Source organism: Centrocercus urophasianus, unplaced genomic scaffold (genome assembly GCF_019232065.1).
Source record: "Centrocercus urophasianus isolate 14NV4802_14NV808 unplaced genomic scaffold, USGS_Curo_1.0 seq_872, whole genome shotgun sequence".
In the NCBI taxonomy this organism is placed as follows: domain Eukaryota; kingdom Metazoa; phylum Chordata; class Aves; order Galliformes; family Phasianidae; genus Centrocercus; species Centrocercus urophasianus.
In genome coordinates, this window is record NW_024885502.1 from 263 (window position 1) to 20,724 (window position 20,462).

The following is a 20,462-nucleotide window of genomic DNA, read 5'->3' on the forward strand; positions in this document are numbered from 1 at the left end:
GGCGCTCGCTCTTTATTTGACGATGAAATAATGTTGACATGTCTTGAATTATTAAGTATTCCCTGGATTTTATTAGCACATGATGCCTAAATGCTGCGTGTATCTGCCGGGGTCTTAACCAGAGAGGAGCGAAGGAGAGAGGCAGAGACACCGAGCGAGGGAGAGGAGAGAGAGGGGTTTTTGACAGCTGTATTCGTGCTGATAAGCGAAGGCACAAGGAGACGATCGACGAGTGAGACAAGAGGGGAGCGGCGGCTCGGAGCTGCGGAGCGGGGCCGCGCTCCCTCCCGACACGGCTCGGCCCTCCCGGCGCCGTGCTGGGCCGTGGGGAGGACCCGAGCCCCCTCCCAGCGCCTGGCCGGGCTCTCGGCCGCTGCCCGTGCCGGGGGGCAGCTCGCTGGCGGGGCAGATGCCGATTGAGATCGTGTGTAAAATCAAATTTGCCGAAGAGGATGAGAAGCAGAAGGAGAAAGAAGAAGGGGACAAGGAGAGCCTGATCGAGGAGCCGGCTCGGCCGCGCTCCCGGGACCTGGCCGCGTTTGCCAGCGCCAGCACGCTGCACGGCCTGGGGCACATCTGCGGCACGGGGCGGCCGGGCGTGCGGCAGACCCTTTGGGCGTTCGCCTTCCTGGCCTCGCTCGCCTTCTTCCTCTACCAGGCGGCCAAGTCGGCGCTGCTCTACCTGGAGCACCCCCACGTCGTGGCCCTGGACGAAGAAGCCATCCGTGAGATGGTCTTCCCTGCCATCACCATCTGCAACATCAACCGCTACCGCCACTCTGCACTCACCGACGCCGACATCTTCCACTTGGCCAACATGACCGGGCTGCCCCCCAAGGACCGTGACGGCCACAAGGCCACCGACCTGCTCTACCCTGACCCCGACATGGCCGACATCGTCAACCGCACCGGCCACCAGCTCGACGACATGCTCAAGAGCTGCAACTTCAGTGGCGAGAACTGCTCTTCCCGGGATTTCACGGTGGTGAGTGCGCAGCTGGGTGCCCCCCCAGGGACCCTATCGGTGCAAGGGGTCTGACCCTGTTGTGCCACGTTGGAGCAGGGCTCCCTGGCTCGCTCCGGCTGCTGAAGTTTGCATCTCTCCGTGTTTGAGTTTCCCTCCAAGTTTCACACGGAGAGAGAGAGAGAGGATGCTTGCTCTTTCCGTAGAAGCACTCTGCTGCAGCACGGCACTGCCGCCAGTCCCAGGGCTGCAGGGGGGGATCGGGGGTGGCTGGGGAGCGGTCCCCAAGTGGGTGAGCAGTGGGAAGGGGGAACACGATGATGTGGAGCCCCTCTCCAGCCTGAACTCGCCACAAGTCGAGCTGCTCCATTGCAGGGTGTTCTGCAGAGTGAGAGGGGAATGGAGAGGTAGAGACCCCGTGGCACCTAGCAGATCCCCCCTGCCTGTGGGGCATGCACAGCAATGTGTGCAGATTGGGCAGGCACATGCACGTGTGTGTGTGCAAACACACGTGCCCAGTGCCCTGAGTGGGTTCTGCTCCGGGCATGGCCACGTCCATGAACCCCTGGATTGCCCTTTGTATCCACGGGTCCCCAGCCAGCCCAGCACCCTGCTGCCACCTGCGAACACATCACCAGACACTGCAAACTCATAGCTCTGCTAATATTGAGCCTGGAATTGCAAATCCCTGCTGTGGTTTGGGAAAATAAATGTGCTGAACGGGCTGAATACCTGATGGGACCCTTTTCAGACCATAATGACTCTGGAAATGAGCCGGCTCTCTCCCACGGCTGCCAGGGGCTGCTCGGCTCGTTGCGCTCCCGGAGCAGTGCTGCCAGCCGGAGCCGCTCAGTACCGGGAAGCGGGATAAGATGCCGGGGGCTGTGGGGGGAGAGGAGGCTCTGTGGGGCTGGAAATGGCTGATGCAGCACGTCCTGCTTCACCACAAAGCCCGCTCTGTGATGCTGTCTTAAGCAAAGCAGCATCTCAGAGGTGCTTGGGGGGGGGGCAGTGCGGGGTGGAATACTGAGGAAAGGGGGGGGGAGGGGGAGAGGGGGCAGCAGGGGCACCCCATAGGTGCTGGGGCTCTGCAGAGCTCCCTGCCTGCTGTAGCTGAGCAGCCTGGGTTTGACTGCTGGAGAGGAGTGGGGTTCAGTGGGGTGAGCACAGGGAGCCCTGGTGTAGGACATGTGGCATTTGAGGTTTGACCAGTGGGAAGGCAGTGAGGCTACATTGTGTTGGGTGGCAGCATGGTGTGGCATTGGGGTTTGGGCTGAGTATAAGCTTGGCAGAGTGCAGAGTTACCATTAGGACAATCACCTGGACTGCCCTGTGTGCCATCTCTGTGCACCAGAGTAGGCTTCAGGCAGGAGGGTGAGCCCTGAGCTCAAGGCACTGGGGGCTGCCAGCAGAAAGGGGGCATCCCCATCACCTCTCACTGGCTGCTTTCCTGATGCACCTGGAGCAAAGGGGAAATCTTGGGGCAGAAGGTGCAGGGCATGGACTTGTGTGGTCCCTCTGCTACATGCCACATCCCAAAGCCTTGCTGGGAGGACCTGGCAGCACACCATTTGCAGTGGGAGCTGTTGCTCCAGATCCCTGAGCCAAACCCATCCCTTGTGCTTCATCCTGGGGGTGACCAAAGCACAGCATCAGCAGCATACCAGGCACTGGTGGGTCCTGGCTGCTGCGTGTGGGTTAGGAGCTGCTGTGCCCACCAACTGTGCCCTGGAATAGAGCACTCTCAGCCCAGCCCTGGGTCACCACATCCCTTTCAGAGGTCACCGATCTCCATGTCCCCACTGCAGGGCATCCAGTGCCCAAAACAGCAGCTGCGGCCCCAGGGAACGCAAGGAAGGGAAGTTCTCCTTGCAGCCCCCAGAGCTGCATTCACAGGGTGCTGGTGGCCACCCTCCCTTCTGCACACAATGGCCACACGCATGACAGCCATGGTGGCACTGGGCAGCCCACCCGCTGCGGCTGGAGGTGCCCCCCGGCGCTGCCGCTTGCACGATAAATAGCTCGCGCGGATCCTTTAAGTAAGAGCCGTGAGTGGTAAATGATCTTCCCCTATTTAACGTCACAAATCCTCGTTCTTTATGGGATAGCAAATTAAGAAACTATAGGGAGAAAAATCCCCAGCGTAAGCATCTTCCATGCAATAAAGCCGGGCTGGGCTGTAAATCTCCCCGGGCGGCGGGGACAGCACTGAGCCGCAGCGAGCTCCCCTGCAGCCTGCTGCCAGCTGGGCCCCATGCACAGGCTGTCGGCAGCCCTGGGAGAAGCCTTTTCCTGCGCATCCCTCGCTTGGATGTGCCCCGCTCCCCGTGCTGCACAGCGGGCAAAGCCAGAACCACACTCCTTAAATGTCACGTTTTCCGACAGTTTTTGCAATGGTCTCAGTCCTCTGCCCGATGTGCTGCTCAGCCACCGGGGCACTTGCCCATCCCATTTTGCCCCAGCAGGCTGTGCCGTGCTGTGCTGGTGCATCCCCATTCCGATGTCTCTGGGGCTCCCTGTGCTGCTGTCCACAGCAGCCCTGCTGCTGTTACACATGAGCCACCCAGGCACAGCTCGAGGCGCCGCTTGTGCCAGAAACCAGGGGACTTGAATGCAATTCGTTGCCATTTAATTTTACACAATTCCTGCTGCTTAATCCACTGAGAAATGCTAATTTATACAATTCACGTCTAAAAATAAATGTCAGTCCAGCAGCTCCCAGCAGTGGGTAGCTGCTCCCCAAACCCCTGCCATGGCATTGTGTGAGAGACCCCAGCCTAGGAAAAACTCCTGGCCCCCATGAACCCAGGCACAAGGCAGCCATGTGCCCAGATACCCATGTGTCCGTGTGCCCAGGTCTCGGAGTGCAGCAATGAGGCTGGCAGATGTGGGGTGGTGGGGATGTGGGGTACTGTGGCATGACAGCCGGGAGCTCACAGGACATGGGGGAGTCACTGCAGCCCTCATCACAGCAGCTCTTGGGGCACCGTGGGATGTTGGGTGTCCCTGCAAGGGACACGAGCAGGGTGGCTCCAGGCCTGGTGGCAGCGTGGGGATGGGGTGCTGGGGTGGTGGGATGGCAGCGAGGGCTGTGGGTGCCCATGGGATGGGGGGGAGTGGGGCGTGGGGGCAACGCAGCAGGGGAGCGGAGATGCTGGAGGAGCCGGCGGCTTTCCCACCGTCTCCCTGATTGAGATCAGATCACCGGGAGCATAAAAAAGCTCTCTTCATAATTATATTTAATGAATTGACTTTAAAAGCTCTTACACTCTTATCTGGCTAATTTAATATCGCACACTTAATAAGCCTGTCTCCGATACGGGGGGAGCCAGCGGCCACGACGCCCGCGCCTAGTGTGGCTCCCCAGGGATGTGCCACGTGTCCTGTCCCGTGTGCAGGGTTGGGAACACTGCTGTCCCCTGGGGCTGGGGCACGCATGGGGTCCCGTGTGGCTGTGCTGGGGCTCCCTCGGAGGAGGGAACAGAAGGTTTACAGAGATGTGCTAAGTGATGCCAATGGTTTGGAGCCCATAAAGAGAGACGGTTTTATGTAAGACGACTATATAAAGCGCCGCTGTTCTGCCATTGATGAGATATAGGCCTTTATTTATAGAAGGCAATGTTTGCGGTGTGAGTGCTGAAAGCCAGCCAGGGACCCGCAGATAGGGCGTCGAGTCATTTCACATGCAGCTGCCGTCGACACTGTTCACACATTAAAGAAAAAAAATTAACAAGTTTGCAGCCAGTCAGGTGGAAAAAACAATAATTGTTGAAAACCGTATTTCCCCCTTTTTCCAATAACAAATAGCTGGAGCGCTGCTGAGGAGGCTTGGGCTCACTTGGAGCCTGCAAAGAGTGTGCTGAGGCTGCGACACAGCTGGGTGGGAACAGGAGATGGGCACCGCGAGGGACCTGGTAGCAGGAGGAGGTGGAGGCGACAGCATTGTCACCGCTGCATGAAAAGGGGCCGCACAGAAGGAGCACGGGGCTCCCCAGGGCACTGCATTTCCTCCCTGTGCGCACTGTGGGGCTGAGAATGCTCCGTGCATGGCAGCTGCACACAAGAGGATGGTGTGGGGTTATCTCTGTGCCAGATGTGGCCGGGTTTTTCACCGGCGAGCGAGCAGCACGTCCCTGTGGTCAGAGCGCCCTGCCAAATTTCGTTTCATGCACGAAAGGAGGGAAAACTTCTCATGATTAATTGTGCAATAGGGGAGAACATGCAGCTCTCGAACCTGCTCCGTGTTGATCACTGCCCTTTTTCCCTCGGTGGAAGTGCAGCCAGGGAGAAGGGGCGGCTTTCCCCCCTGGCACCACCCAGCCATTCTCAGCCAGGGCAAGAGGGTGTGAAATCCCACAAGGGCTGCGAATGGGAAGAAAACCGACCAGGGTTCAAGCTGCTTTCACGCAGCTCCCTGCGCATTGCTGAGGGCTGATGTCCGAGGCCATCCCCTGCTTACACTGCAAAACCTTCCCTGTGCGCGTTGATCCATGCCCCCGGTGTGCTGCACCAGCAGTGGCTGCAGGCAGAGCACTGCCAGCCCTCCACGTGCTGCTGCCTCATGTCAGCGGCAGCAAGGAAAGGAGCAAGAGGCTGATCAGATGCATCTGGGGTCTGCGCCCTGAGAGATGTTGCTGCCCATGCGGCCAGTCCTCGGGCTCTGGGCATGGGTGGGGAAGGTTCTCGCACGGGTACCTTTAGCTTGCTGCTGCCCTGTCTGGGAGCAGATGCGTGCTGGGTGCTGAAGGGCCATTAAGTGCTGGTTCAGCTTGGATAGAATCAACAGGTTTTACTCCAGCAGAACAAAAGGTTGCCTTCTTGATTGCAAAGCCAGGAACACAAGCACAGTTGGAAAGGGGAGGGCAGCAAAGCGAGAGGCTGTGAGCACAGGGGATATATGGGACCAGGGCCATGGGGTGGGAGGGGAGAGTCAGTACCAAACTCATCAGCCAGAGCCCCTGATTAATCACACGCTGCTGGCCCTCCAGCCTGCAGCTCATTAGCAGTTTAATTCCCAGTGCCCATTGCACTGGAGGGCTGCATGGCTCTGATTGCTGCCTGCTGCAATCAGACTGTGTCCCTCTGCTCCACTTGCAGGCACGTGTGGTGCTGAGGTCTGCCATGCCCCCTGGGATGGGACAGTGTGGGTGCTGCGTGTGCTGTGGTCAGACATGGGTGCTGTACATTGGTGACAGCCACTGCAGAGGGCTGGCAGCTGTCCCCAGGGCCAGGATGTGCCCGTGTCCCCTCCAATGTCCAGTCAGACCCCATGGCCAAGCCAGCCCCATGGTGACGCTGGGCCAGGAGCAGCTGTCATGCTGTCAGGTGCTGTGCTCTGCTGCACTTATTCCTCCTGACACTCCCACAGGGTGGTAGCTTTGCACCCCACAAATCCCCATGCAGTGCCCCTCGCCTCCTGCATGTTACCATCCCATCCCTTCCACCTGCAGGGTCCTCTGGGACCCTTCCTGAGCTGGGTAATGGGCACCGAGTGGGGGGACATGCAAAAAGCTGTCCTGGGTGCACAGAGTTGGGCACTCCAGGGCTGCAATCTGTGCTATTTCATCATAGCCTGAGGAGGGAGGGGAGCACACAGAGCCACAGCCCCAGAGGAGTGGGGAAGTGTCTCCATCTGCCTGCTATGCCTCAGTGCCAGGGCTGACCCCAGGCATGAGGCTGTCCCCAGGCCATCTCTGTGCAGGAGGCATCTGCTTCAGCCCCTGGCAGGGCAGGGAGCAGCCGCCTCCAGGTCAGCACAGGGAGCGAGGACTATGCAAAGCTGAGATTGATGCAAGTAGTAATTATGTCCTGGCTGCTCAGCCACCACTGAGGCTGCAGAGGAAGGGGGCTGAGCCAGCAGTGTGTCCTCTGTGCCTGTCCCCATGTCTCCGGGCAGCTGTGGCCCTGATATGCCCCCACTGCCCCGTGCTGCCCAGCTCTCTTTGCCTAGCCCACAGGAGGTGGATGGAGGAGGCAGGAGTGGTACAACCAGCGTGCCCAGTGCTGAGGTCCTGCTCATCATGGAGCTCTGCAATTACGTGTGCTAATTACGGGCAGAGGTTCGCAGGCAGTTCCTGCCCTGCCAGCACCATGCTGCTGTGCAAGGATATGACAGGAAAACCAGGGCTGCTCAGCATCTCTCCCTTCTACACCAGCCCAGTGTAGAACAGCCAAGCTCCTTGCAGGCCCACCCCATGCCATGTTTTGTGATCCCATCCCATCCCACCCCATCCCATGCCATTCCATGCCATTCAGCCCCACCTCATTCTGTCCCATGCCAGGTGAGCTTGTCCAAGCTGGCAGTGAATGATGGCATCCTTGGAGCCCTACTGGTCATGGCAGTGATGGCTGCTCCATCCATGGTGCCTGGCAGATCTCAGTGCAGTTGCTTTTCAGGAGTTTTTTCAGGCTCTGACCCCCTGCACTGCCGCCGCTCTGACATCTTGTTTCCTTATCGCCTGACATGACCTTAATTAACTCCCCAAGCTGATAACACTCTGGGCTTCTCCTCCCGGAGCTGGATCTAAGCATAGCTCTGTGCCTCACCCATCAGGGCATGGCTGTGCACACACTGGGGCAGGCAGGGAAGGGACACCGAGTTGACACGAATGGGACAGGGCAGCGTGGGTAGGGCACACTGGTGCTGCATGGCACTGCATCCTGCCCAGCTGCCCTGCTGCCACCAGCCTGCATGGATGGAAATGCCTGCACTACTAACTTCTGTGACCACGTTATCTCCTGCACTAGCAAATATTAGCAGGGGGCAGATTATTCAATAGCAAAGTTTGTAGATGGGAATCACAGTGTGCCACAGTCCAGCAGAAGCCTGCACTCTGAGGGGTCGGACCTCACTTGCAGCCCCCTCCCCAGTTCCCAAAATCCTGGTCCTGCCCATCCCAGGTACTCAGCTTCCATCCCAGGGCTTCCAGCAGCTGAGCTTCCCCAGGTATGGACATCGCTTGGAACTCCCTGCGGCGCTCTGGAGCCTGAACCCACGTTCCCTCCCCATGCAGCTTCTCGGGGATGGGGGGGGGGGGGGGGGGGCTTTGTTGTCACCTGAGCTCCTGGCCCCAAGGAGGGGTGCTCCAACCAACCGTCCCCACCCCTAGGAGCACACAGGCTGGGGAGAGCCATCCCCTATCATGTTTGTTCCATTGATTTAGCGCCGCAGAGAGGGTTTAATCAGCCTTTAGCCTGCACGCTCCAGCATTAAGAACAAATCCATTAGCCACGAGATAACCACAAAGGGTTGCGCTGAGACTGGATGAGGTCCCAGCGCCTTCAAGATGCAAATTGGCAATCAAAGATCAAAGCCATGCAGCTCCCTAATCTCTACTAAAAGGGCTCAGCTATTAACGAGCCCTTTACCGCTGGGCTGTGATCACCCCACTTCACTCCCGTCCCGATGTGCTGGCAGTTGGCACTGGCCCCTGCCACCCCTCTGACCCACGTGCTGGCTCTGGGGATGAGGGTGCAGCAGAGGCTTGGACTGTTTGTTTATGCCTTGCTTCTTCCAGCCCTGTCTGACTGTGTTGGTGCAGTGAGCAAAGCCCCAGGAGCAGGGAGTCAGTGGGGTGACAGGGGCTGGCGTGGAGTGGTGTAATCAGAGCTATACAGGACTCATGCGGTGACTCTGGGGACAGGGAGATGGTTGCAGTTTGCTTCCCCTCTTCTGTTCATGGATTTATTTCAGTTCAGCCTCAGTACAGCCTCACCAGGTGGCTCAGGTCAATCCCTGCCAGCCCCAGGGAAATCAGCGCTGGGGAGTATGGTGTGGGGGCTGGTGATGGGATTCGAGGGAGGCACTCTGGGGCTGCGTTCCCTTTTTTTGGATATTCTGCCCATGCATGAGACATCAGCTTCAACGCAGTGCTGAGGGCCAGCTGCAGGATGGGGGATTTGCCCCACTTTCCTCCTGCATGTAGTCCTAGCACACCAGAGAGCTGTGAAGCCACCAGGCTGTGACAGGAGCTGAGCTGCCAGCCCCATCAGCATATCTCCAGCAGCACAGATGGGCTGCCAGTGTTGGGGCACGGCTCACCGGGACCCTGCTGGAGCAGCACGCACCACTGCCCAGAAGCCAGCACAGCACTTCCAGCCTGGTGGGCTGACAGCCCGATGCGCCTGGCCCAGTTTGGGGAGCAGCATCCTGCCTCACCCTCTGGAGTGCTCGCTTTGGGCTGGGCTTGTTGTCCTCAGGCTGGTGGTATAGCCATGCCATCACTCAGCAAGAGGAGCAGGCAGTGAGGCTCTGGCAGCATCCCAGCTGGGTTGACAATAAATCTTATCAGTGTAAGCCCATCCGCAGGCAACAGGATAACCCCTGTGACAACCGGGCGAGCATGGAGGCTTCATCTGCGCGGCGGCAGTGCTGCAGATTCACAGATAACTGCCACGGCTGGAGGGACCGTGCTTTTGCCAACACCTGCAGGGAGGCAGTGGGGCAGCAGTGGGGCGGCCCCATGATGCCAGCCACGGTGTGCCCAGTGGATTGGGCAGGTAGCGTGGAATCAGGGCAGCACGCACATAGCTGAGGCTGCACCACACACAGTGACAAAGAGCAAGGAATGTGTGGCAGAGGCACCCCCTGCCCGTGCCCTGCTCCGGCCGGGTGGGGGACAATTCCAGCTGCGGTGCCATCCGCGGTGCCAGGCAGTGCGGGGACGGCGAGGCGCGCTGGCAGAAGCTGCTGCCCCGGGCTGTGCACGCCGGCTCAGCGCCCGCATTTACTGGCGGTGCGGCCGCGCAGCCGTGGGAACGGTAATGAGATGGAGCAGCAGAAGGACGGCGAGATAAGGCTGCCTGCGCTGCCCCAGCAGATTAAACGCTGGGATTAAGCAGGCGGTGCCAGCTCTGCTGCCTTTTTATCTCGCTGCTTCTCCCCTCTTATTCTCCCGCAGTCGATAGTGAACAGTCTCCGAGCTGTCAGCAAAGGAAATTGCTTGTTAACCCTTTGGGGACGGGCACAGTGCTGCTGCACATCTGCCTCTAAAGGGATGCAGTCCCTGGGGCTGCTGCTGCCAGCACCATGCTGGGCACTGATGTACTGCGGAGTGACAGCACACAGAGAGCAGAGCTCGATCTCTGTCTGGCCCCGGGGACCCTGCGTGCCCCACCTTGGGGCATTCCTGATGTCCCTGCTTCCTACAGCGTGCGGGATGGATGGGCTCAGCCCTGCATCTGGACACGAGACCACAAGGTGGGGACCATCCTCCGGTCCTGCAGCCAAGTGGCACAGCCATGCTGCGCCTGCACGGCACAGCACATGGCACTGCGTCTCCGCCATTTGGAGCCCAGTACCCAAAACCACAATTATTGCTCTGTGCGCGTGTTTTGTTCAGTCTGCAGCAGAGCGACGCTGGGCTGCAGCCCATCACAGCGATTTTCTGGAGCATGATGTGCATTGCGTGCCTGGGGGCTGCATGCCCAGTGTGCGGGGGGGTCTGAGGATGCAGAGTTGGCAGGGGAGTGCGGGGGGAGTGTACAGAGATGGCAGAAGTACTGCTTGGTATGGGCCAAACCCTTGCCAGGAAGCACTCCCTCCTGCTGTTCACCTTTCCCAGTCCCTCTGGCTCCCTGGTGCCTCTGGCTCAGTCCACACCAACCTTCTTACAGAGCCATGGGGCAGTGCCATGGGGCAGAACCCTCAGCTCAGCACCCAACCATGTGCTCAGCATCTTAGAGAGGTTTACTGGCTGCCACCAGGATGAGCTGAGCCCCCCAGCTCATGTCCTTGCCCCTCTGCATCCCTGTTCTGCACTGGACACCATCCCCCATCATCTGTCAGCAGCCCCAGCTCTTCATTTTCAGCAATTCCCTTTGCTTTGGATCCTTCAAACCACCCAGGTGACCCTCTCTGTGTCAGCTTTAAAGTGCTCAGTGCAAGCAAATTGCACGAATGCACAAGCAGCTGCAGAGCAGCTGGGAGAACTGCAGGGAGCAGCTTAGCCCCACCAGCTATTGCCTGCCCTGTGGTCAGGGCAGTGGTCCAGCCCCAGTGGGATGCTGCCCCACAGCTGCTGTGGGATACAGAGGGCATGTTCACGGTTCTGCATAGCCTTGCAGAAGCGTGGCTGCTGGGCAGAGAGCTGTGGGAGCTGGAGCAGATGCTGCGCGGGGCAGCGGGCTGTGCAGGCAAGCACAGCCTGAATTAGGAGAGGAAATGGGAGCAATTGGCACGTGTGGGCTGGCAGGAGAAAGGCTGCGAGGGGATAGGATTGCTGTTTATAAATACATCAAGGGAGTAAACACAAGGGAGGGAAGAGAGCTATTTGAGCTGAGGGACAATGCTGGCGTGAGAACAAATGGTACAAACTGGCCATGAATAAATTTAGGTTGGAAATGAGGAGATCAGTAAGGAGCTGGGGCTGCCCCCACCCCTCTAGGAGGGGAAAGAGTGAAAGAACAACACTGAGATGGCACTCGTTGCACTGATGAAGGAGGCTGTGTGCTGGCACTGAGGACCGCAGGTCCCAGCCCCTAGCCTCGGTATCGCATCCACCCTGGCACCGGTGGTGTGGCCCTTGGGGTGGTGGTTTGTGGGAAGGGCTCCACACAAGTGCGGGTGCCCCAGCAGCTCTGCCAGCTGACAGCACAGCTGAGCACTTGGTATTCCGGCCACGAGCCCACTTGGCACCAGTGGGGCTGCACCAGCCCCAACTCCCACGTCTTTGCTTTGGCTCAGCTGGCCCTGCGCAGAGCAGCACATCTGTGTGAGGAGGTAGCAGGAGGGGTCCCAGCCCCTCCAGGATGTGCCCTTGTTTCAGGGACATCTGATGCAATTTGGAATGCTGTAGAGGATGCTCCAGAGCACCCGTTTGCAGAGCCCAGCTTGGTGCTGGTGTACCCTGTTTGGGGCCAGTGCTACTCTGCTGTCCCAGCACTTGGCTGCAGAGCCCAATGGAGGTGTCAGTCCTGTGCCCAAGTAGGGCTGAATCCAGCAGGAGCCATCCCTGCTGCCAGCATCAGCCCTGCATGGGGAACAGGCAAATTGCAGAGGGCTGCGAGTGTAGGGGACAATTGCACCGTGCTGAAGCTGGAATAAAGCCAAGCTGGCACTGGTCCCCATCCCTCCAGAGAGTGGGGAAGGGAAATGGTGTGACCATGCATGAGAGGGGACGCTTGCAAAGGCAAAAACATCCCACTGGCTCAGAAAATTGCTGCAGAATCGGGCTTGAAATGAGTTGAAATTGCTGAATCCAAGCGGATCTCATATCCTGGGCAGTTGCAATGCTGGCGTCAGCGCTACGGCTTCCCTCTCTGGGCACCCAGGCGGGAACTGTCAGCTCTGTGCAAGGGGTGGGATGCTGGGGACACAACTGAGGGCTCTGGGCAGTGGGGGGGGGGGGAGGGGGGTCTGGTGGGGAGCTCCAGCAGAGCCGGTGCTGCAGTGTTTCAAGGGGAAAATAGCAGAGTGGGAGGCAGCATCTAAGGAGATGGCATCACCCCAGCTCTGCACACATCATCTAGAGGACACCCCTGGATGGCCACCCCTGATCACCAACCCCTCCATTCCTAGGGCAGCAGCACTCTGGTCTTCCATCCCCAACCTGCTGGTGATGTCTGGGTCCAGCGGGTGCCCGTGTCCTACAGCTGCATGTTCCTGCAGGGACACAAGACAGGGCTGTGTGTCCTGGGATGCAGGAGCAGGACCTGCCTGCACCACACATGCTACAGCTCGTTTCCCTCACATGCAAACATTTGGCTGGAAGCTTAGTGCGGCCTCTTGTCTCTGCAGAGCAATCAGGATTTGTCGCTGCTTGCAATGTTTAATGTCGTCTTCCAGAGGCTAAATACCATGGGGAGCCGTGTAAGCCGCAGAAATACCTGTGTGAGCTGGGATCAGCCAGAGGCAGACACAATGGTCTTGTCACGGTGGGGACAGGGGGGTTTGGGGATGTGTGGGGCCAACCCTTGTGCTCCCCTGTCAGAGGAAACTTCAGTGCTAGCAAGTAGGCTGGGGTGAGGACGTTGAGGGCCAGCATCCACAGGATGCCCAGCACCAGGAGAGCAGGACAGGGAACTCTGCGGGGTGGGATGAGGATGCGAGGGTCCCAGCATGCTTGGGGTGGGAAAAGGAAACTTCAGCCCCTGAGTGGCAGCGATCTCTGGCTGGGATCTGCCTGCTGCGACGCCAGCAGCTATTTCTGTCAAGGTCAAAGTGTTTCCACGGCGGAGAGCAGGGAAATGAGGAATTGTGTTGAGAAATTACCACCCTAATGGGGTCTCCCCTACGTGGGGATGCCGGTGTGTGGCAGCTGAGCAGGCAGACCATGAGGTGATGCGGGAGCCCTGCTCCCAGCCCTGAGGCCTGCAGCACCCATGGGTGTCCTCTGAGAGGAACAGAGTGGCCAGGGGGCCACGTCCCAGCAGAACACATGCGTTCCACCCCGTGAGGCACTTTTCTGGGTCAGCTGTGGGGAGAAAATCATCTTCCCTTCTCCTCTGTCCTTCCTCTTCTCCTCCTCCTTCTCCTCCTCTCGCACTCCCTGTTATCTAATTGGGTTTGTCATGCTGGAAAGCCAAAGCCCTTCAGGACTGTGCTGTGCTCTCGCCAGCGAGATTTCACAGCTGTCCTCAGCACCCTAGCAGCCGACAAGTGAGTAACTCAGCTGTGAGCTGTGGGCACCCCTGCCTGCCCTCCGCACCAGTGGCTGTGCCTGCCTGCCTGTGGCTGCAGTGGATGGGGGATGAAGCCACTGAAACCTCCAGATCTTTTATGCTCTGCCCAGCCCCATCCATGTCCCTGGGGTCACCTGTCCCCACGTGCCCTGCCTCTGCGTCCTGCCGCATCCCTCACCCTGCTGCAGGGTAATGGTGATGCTGCTCGCAGATGTCTGAGCTGACACGAGATGGAAGCACTCAGAGAAATGACATTTCTTCTAGCTGGGGAAGCTCATCCTCCGTTTAACGAAAACTAATATAAAAGCTGCCCTGGTGTGTGCAGGGCTGATGCTATCGGGCCGGCAGCCTCCAGCTCTCAGAGCCACAATCAATCTCAGCGAGGAGTCAAGCTCTGGCAACCCCACACGGAAGCACTGGCACGAGTCCCAGGAGTGGGGGCACAAGAGGGCAGCTCCCTGTGCCGGGGTGAGGCTCCAGGCAGTCCCGGAGGTGCCGAGGGCAGGGAGCCTATAGCACAGAGGACCCAAGGCAGCACTGTGCTGTGGGAGAGGCCTCACGTGCCACGGGGCAGGCTGCTCTCCATTGCAGTCTGAGGGGCTGGGATAAGGCCCTTACTCCAGCCCGGCGCGGCCCGAGGCCCAGCCGGAGCTTACCCAAGGCCTGCCCGAGGCCTGTCCCGGGCCTACTCCTGCCCTACTGGTGGCCTACCCCCACCCTACTCCGGGCCGGGCTGCGAGGCCGGGCAGTGCCCAGCCTTGAGCCGGCGGGGCCTGGCCTAGCGCGGCGCCCTGCTGCCACCTGGCGGATCCCGGCCCCGCGGGCCCCGGTGCGGGCTGCCGGGAGAGTGGAGGCTGCGGGGAGCGCTTTGAAGCGGCCTGACGAGCTGTCGGGGCCCTGCCGACAGCCGGCGTGCCTCCCCCCGCCGCCACCGCGCTCTGATCACAGCCGCAGCCGTCACTTCAAAGCGCTCGCCGGGCTCGGGCTCCCACGCAGCACCGGGCCCACGACGCAGCCCCGCGGGGATGGAGGGCGATGGGGCGCCAGGGGAGCTGGGGACCGCGGTGGCGAGTGGGGCCACACACGGTGATGGTCCCCTCGGGCCTGGCACCGTGCTGCCAGCTCAGGGAAAGGGCTCCCAGCTCCACAGCCGCTTTGCCCCACATTGCTGGGTGCCCTTGGGGCTGCGTGCAGGACCCTGGGCCAGAGAGCAGGGAGGGGTGCACTGGGGTGCAGCTTCTCTGGGTGAGGAGCTGGACGTGGCATCCCCGTGCCCCTGCCCTGGGGTGTGGGGGGCAGCCGGTACACCAAGCCTGGGGTAGCACCACATTACCCCAACCCCCAGCCCGGCTTGGGGAGGAATTTTCCATTCCCAAATCGAGGTTGGGGAAGGCGTGTGTCGGTACCAGCCCCCTCCTCTCCCTCCCCTCGCCCGTCACAGCTCAGGAAAGCGCCTGCCACATTTGGCTCTGGGAAGGTGCAGAGCAAAAGGCTCCCAGGAGAGAGACGGTGAGCAGGGCTGTAGCGTGGGCACACAGAATCTGTCCTGATCACAGCCATGCCGCTGCCCCAATCCTGCTGCCCGGATGAAGAAGCCCTGGCACCAGCACAGGGTGGCTTTCTGCGTGCTACCCGCATCCCAGGGCTGCACTACATGGGCACACGGCCACAGTCCCGCCTGCGCCGCCTGCTCTGGGGCCTGGCCTTCTTGGCCTCTGCAGGGCTGCTGGCCACTGGGGCCACCGACCGCCTGCACCACTTGCTCTCACGCCCCGTGCACACACGGGCACGCCTGGCCAGAGTGCCCCAGCTCCGCTTCCCGGCTGTCACTCTCTGCAACCCGAACCGGGCACGCTTCCTGCAGCTCACCAAGCCTGACCTGTACTCGGTGGGGCAGTGGTTGGGGCTGTCTCGAGAGGACCGCTCGTTGGTGCCTGAGCTGCTGGCCATGCTGGGGGAGGAGAAGCGCCGCTGGCTCACGCGCCTTGCCAACTACTCACGCTTCCTGCCACCCCGTCGCTCCGAGCGCACCATGCAGAGCTTTTTCCACCGCCTGAGCCATCAGATAGAGGACATGCTGGTGGAGTGTCGCTTCCAGGGCGAGCGCTGTGGCCCGCAGCACTTCACCCCTGTGAGTCCCTGCCTCACACTAGCCTGCATCCCAGGGACTGATGCATCCTGTAAGAGGGCAATGGATGTTACCTGCTTGCAGAGGGCACTTCACCATCCCTCTCCATCTCCATCTTCAGGTCTATACACGTTACGGCAAGTGCTACACCTTCAATGGGGACCGGAGGAACCCTCGAGTGACCCGCCAGGGTGGCATGGGCAACGGGCTGGAGATCATGCTGGACATCCAGCAGGAGGAATACCTGCCTATCTGGAGGGAGACCAGTGAGTGGGGCTGCGGGTGAGCCGGACACTGGGGGTGCTGGGGCTGAGATGTGGGTGCTGGGGTGTACAGGGGTGTGGCTGAGGGATTGTGCCGTGGGCAGGCATGCAGCCCTGGGACAGGGCTGGCTGCCCACTCTCCCTTTCCATCTCCCACAGATGAGACATCTTTTGAAGCTGGCATCCGTGTCCAGATCCACAGCCAGGATGAGCCACCCTACATCCATCAGCTGGGCTTCGGTGTCTCGCCCGGCTTCCAGACATTCGTGTCCTGCCAGGAACAGCGGGTAAGTATGGCTCAGAGGGCTGGTATGAGGCTGAGGTGGTGTGGAGCCAAGTGGGAGGGCAGCTGGGCAGTGCCATTCATGGAGATGCCACTTCTCCCCATGAAACTCCAACTTCTGCTGGGTGGTGCTGGGTGGTGCAGCCCCAGGGAAGCACCCCCAGCACCATGTGTCGCTGCAATGGTACCCTTTCACCCTGGCAGCTCACCTACCTGCCGCAGCCATGGGGGAACTGCCGGGCCAGCGTGCAGGGAGAGCAGACCCTGCCTGGCTACGATACCTACAGCATTGCTGCCTGCCGCCTGCAGTGCGAGAAGGAGGCCGTGGTGCGGAGCTGCCACTGCCGCATGGTCCACATGCCAGGTGAGGGGTGTGCCTGCTGTGGGGGCCTCCCCAACACTCCCCTCCTCCTTCCCAGGGCTGCCTCTTCCAACCTGCACCCAATGGCCACTGCAGCCAAGGGTCACTGCTTTCCCATCCTTCTGCACCCAACGCTCACCCCCATCACTCTGCAACCCTTAGCCCCTTCCCAGTCTCCCCCACATCTTTTGGGGAGTGAGCATAGGAGAGGGGGATCAGATTCCCAACCCCTGACCCGGCGCTTCTCCACAGGCAATGAGTCCATCTGCTCTCCCAATGTGTACATCGAGTGCGCTGACCACACGCTGGGTAGGTTTGGGGGATGGGCAGGAGATTGGGTGAGCCGGGGGAGATCAGGGGGTGCAGCTGTGCCCAGCATTGCATGCCTCCAGATGCAGCAGTGGAGGACAGCCAGGAGCGCTGCAGCTGCCCCACACCATGCAACCTTACCCGCTACGGCAAGGAGATCTCCATGGTGCGCATCCCCAACAAGGGCTCAGCACGCTACCTAGCCCGAAAGTACAACAAGAATGAGACCTACATTCGGTGAGCTGCTGGGGGCACGAAGGGGGCTGGGATGGCTCTCAGAGGCACGTAGGGACAAGGGATTCTAGGAATCTGGGATGCCCCCACCCTGCTCCTGGCAGTTTGTGTATGCCAGGTCTTGGTACACACAGTCCCTCCAGCATCCTTTCCCCAGGGTGGTTGTGGTGTCCTCCCTGGTGTCCTCCCTGCTTGCATGTCCCCACCCCACAGTCCCACCCAGTCCAGGACATGTCCCTTCCCTGTCCCTACCATAACCAGCGTCCTGTGAATTCAGCCTAAATAACACACCAGGGAGCTCTAAGGGGCCTAGGGGACTAGGGGAGAGGGGCTTACAGGAGACTGGGCTCAGTGGTGGAAGGTGGGCTGGTGACAGCCATGGTGTCCCCACAGGGAGAACTTCCTGGTGCTGGACATCTTCTTCGAGGCACTCAACTATGAGGCCATTGAGCAGAAGAAAGCCTACGACCTTGCTGGGCTTCTCGGTGACTCCCCAGCCTTTCCTCAGGACCCTCTTCATGGCTGGCCATCCCTCATCCTGCAAACGCCTGCTCCCTCCATCCTGCAGCCCCTGATCCCATCACCATGCTGTCCCGTGCCATCATGCAGCCCAGTCACCACACTGTCCCCTCCATCCTGCTGCCCTGGCACTGCTGTCTGGCCTCAGACCCAATGGCTTTGCTCAGGCTGTGCACCACCTGCTAGTGACCAGTTCTCTCTCTTCCTCCCCAGGGGACATCGGGGGGCAGATGGGCCTGTTCATCGGCGCTAGCATCCTTACCATCCTGGAGATCCTGGACTACATTTATGAGGTGCTCTGAGTTCTCTAAGGAGCGTGGTGCCAACAGGGGCAAGACTCTCTGGGGAGAAGTGCCATGCTACCCAAGAGGGCCATCTACCTACAGCTCCCAAACTGGGGAACTCCCAGTAGGAGGCGGTGGGAGGAGGATGGGTCTCCCAGCATCCCTCAGATGGATGCAGGCAGAAATGCTGTACCCAGCATCACCCCATGTCCCTGGGCCAGCAGTGACCATGAGGCAGGCCCATGCAGACTGGGTTGCTCCCACAGGGTCCCATCTGTCTGTGGGTGCCCCAAGGCTGATCCTCTTCTGCCCCCAGGTGATCCGTGACAGGGTGAGTCGTGTCCTGCGGCGCTCCAAGCCACCCTTGAAGAAGCCCTCGGGGAGCATTGCTACGCTGGGGCTGGAGGAGCTCAAGGACCAGGTACTGGGGACATGAGCAGCTTCATGGGAAAGGGACATCACTCCCAGGAGCCAGGGAGCTTGATGGCCTCAGGTTGCTGAGCCAGGCTGGAATGGGGGAATTAATGGGGACAGGCAGGATCACCACTGACGCTGCCATCCCTGCAGAGCCCCTGTGAGACACTGGGCCGGCACGTGGAGGGCACCTACAATGCAGGCATCCTGCCCAACCACCACCACCGTCACCACTATCCTCATCAGGGCGTCTTCGAGGACTTCGCCTGCTAAGCCAGCTGGGGTCAGGGGGTTTCAGCTGGGGTTCCCCACTCCTTGCAGCCCCATCCTCATGGAGCGGGATTGTGGCCCTGGGACCGGCACTGTCGCTGCCCCCAGCCCCTTCGTCCAGCCCCTCTGCTTGCCCTGTCTCAAGCACACAGAGTCGGGGCTGCCCTGCCAGCCAGCAGCAGAAGTGGCCTCACACCCTTGCCTGCCTGAAGGAGCAGACCAGCAAGGGGCAAGGACAGGCACACTAGGGGGGGATTGGGGGAGCAGGGCCCCCCCGCAAGGCAGTGCGTGCAAGGGGCGAGCAAATCCCTCCAAACCCCTCCCCACTGACCTCTCCTGAGGGCAGTCTCTGCCCTGCACTGTCCCCCCAGGACCACTCTTCCCCTCCCAGAGAATGTCGCCATCCTGCTGCAGGTCAGGCAGGGCCAGAGGACACCCACCTGCAGCTTCACCTGCATGGCACCACCCTGCCACCCATCTGGCCCCTGGCACCACCACCACTGTGACACCCCCCAGACATCTCCCCACCTTGCCCCAGTCCCACATAGCCTGCCAGGGCTGAGGTTCCCTCCCCACTGCTACTCCCAGCTAGACCCCTGCACTGTGATTTCCCACACTCCTGTGTTAGCCCTGCAAAATGACTGTCTGCCCCAAATCCTCTCCTCTCAGTGCCCCACATCCCATGCATTGCCCAAAGCGGATTGCCCCAGGTGCAGTTCCCCGGCACACCCGGGCAGTGTTGAGGCACCTGTCCTTGCTACCCAACTGTTACAGCTCTTCTGCACCATGCACGTACCCCTGCCACCTTCCTCCCCCCAGGTGCTGAGCACCCACTGTGCCTCCCCGAGACTGTATTCAGATAGGAGGGTGCCCTGCACCCAGTCCTCCTGCTGCTGGGGGGTGGCAGGGCCTCAGCAGGACTCCAGGCACCCCAATTCCCGTAGGACATTGCCTCCCCCTCCACTGTAGCAGACACCAGCGCAGGGCAAACAGCCCCAAAATATCTCAGGAGGGGGGGGGGCGGGCTAACAAAGCCCCCCTCAAGACGCACATGTGGCAGAGAGGAATCCCCATGGCAGAAATTGGTGACCTCAGGGGGAGGCTGGCTGGGACCGGTCCTTGTCCCCAGTACCCAGAGACCTGAGTGGGCACAGCCATGCCCTGGCCAAAGCCATAGTTGCAGAGGAGTCGTATGTGTGGGGCATGGGACGTAGGGTACAGGAACCAGGACATCTGCATGGCCCAGAGTCCCTGCAGATACACCCACACTTGGAATTGTTTTCTCCAATGGTGCAAACATTGTGGGTACCCAACATTCCTGCACAGGGGCACACAAAAACAACCCCTAAGTAGGGCATGCGCAGTGTGCACCTGGGGGATCCTGGTGCGTGTGGAGCTGTGGCATGTATGGTGTGGGTCCCCAGCCCCAGGGAATGCCTCCATCCCCCATGCCTACCACCTCCTTCTGCACCATCATCTGGGCACAAGCAGCAGCATCTCCATGGTGCTACATGGGCAAGAAGGTGCCCAGTGCTGTGTGCAGGCTGTGGCCCCTTCCCTTCTAATAGGAGCAAGACCTGGAAGGGGTGGGCATGGGCACTACAGTGGGAGGGGACCTTTGGAGGTGTGTGTCATTGTTTTATAAATGTACAAAAGCTCCCTAATAAAGAGGCACAAGTAGGTCTAGAGCTGTCTGCATGACTGGGGGGCACAGAGGTGGGGGGACGTCAATGTTGCTGCCCTGTGCATCCCCAAAATGAGGAGTTGTGTATGCCAGCACCCAAATTGTCTGGGCTGGGCTGGAGCACAGTG

The 20,462-nt window shown here is 60.2% G+C and overlaps 1 protein-coding gene across 2 annotated transcripts; it reads left to right on the plus strand.

Annotated features, from left to right (window-relative positions):
* The first annotated feature begins 385 nt into the window (after window positions 1-385).
* ASIC4 (acid sensing ion channel subunit family member 4) lies at window positions 386-20,228 on the plus strand. Of its 2 annotated transcripts, none has more exons than XM_042838638.1 (10): window positions 386-985; window positions 15,835-15,979; window positions 16,136-16,263; window positions 16,464-16,623; window positions 16,873-16,929; window positions 17,013-17,166; window positions 17,557-17,648; window positions 17,896-17,975; window positions 18,283-18,387; window positions 18,534-20,228. In XM_042838638.1, the coding sequence occupies exons 1-10, from the start codon at window positions 410-412 to the stop codon at window positions 18,651-18,653; spliced, it is 1,617 nt and encodes a 538-aa protein (XP_042694572.1). In that variant the 5' UTR covers window positions 386-409; the 3' UTR covers window positions 18,654-20,228. The 2 variants fall into 2 exon arrangements, with proteins under 2 accessions (XP_042694572.1, XP_042694573.1); XM_042838639.1 differs by having other exon boundaries at window positions 17,019-17,166.
* The last annotated feature ends 234 nt before the right edge of the window (window positions 20,229-20,462 follow it).

Excerpts from the sequence above, each read along its gene's own strand:
- ASIC4 (XM_042838638.1), top strand. The coding sequence starts at position 410 with ATGCCGATTGAGATCGTGTGTAAAATCAAATTTGCCGAAGAGGATGAG. Across the intron at positions 15,980-16,135 it reads GCCTATCTGGAGGGAGACCA|ATGAGACATCTTTTGAAGCT; the intron begins GTGAGTGGGGCT and ends CATCTCCCACAG. Across the intron at positions 16,624-16,872 it reads CCGCATGGTCCACATGCCAG|GCAATGAGTCCATCTGCTCT; the intron begins GTGAGGGGTGTG and ends GCTTCTCCACAG.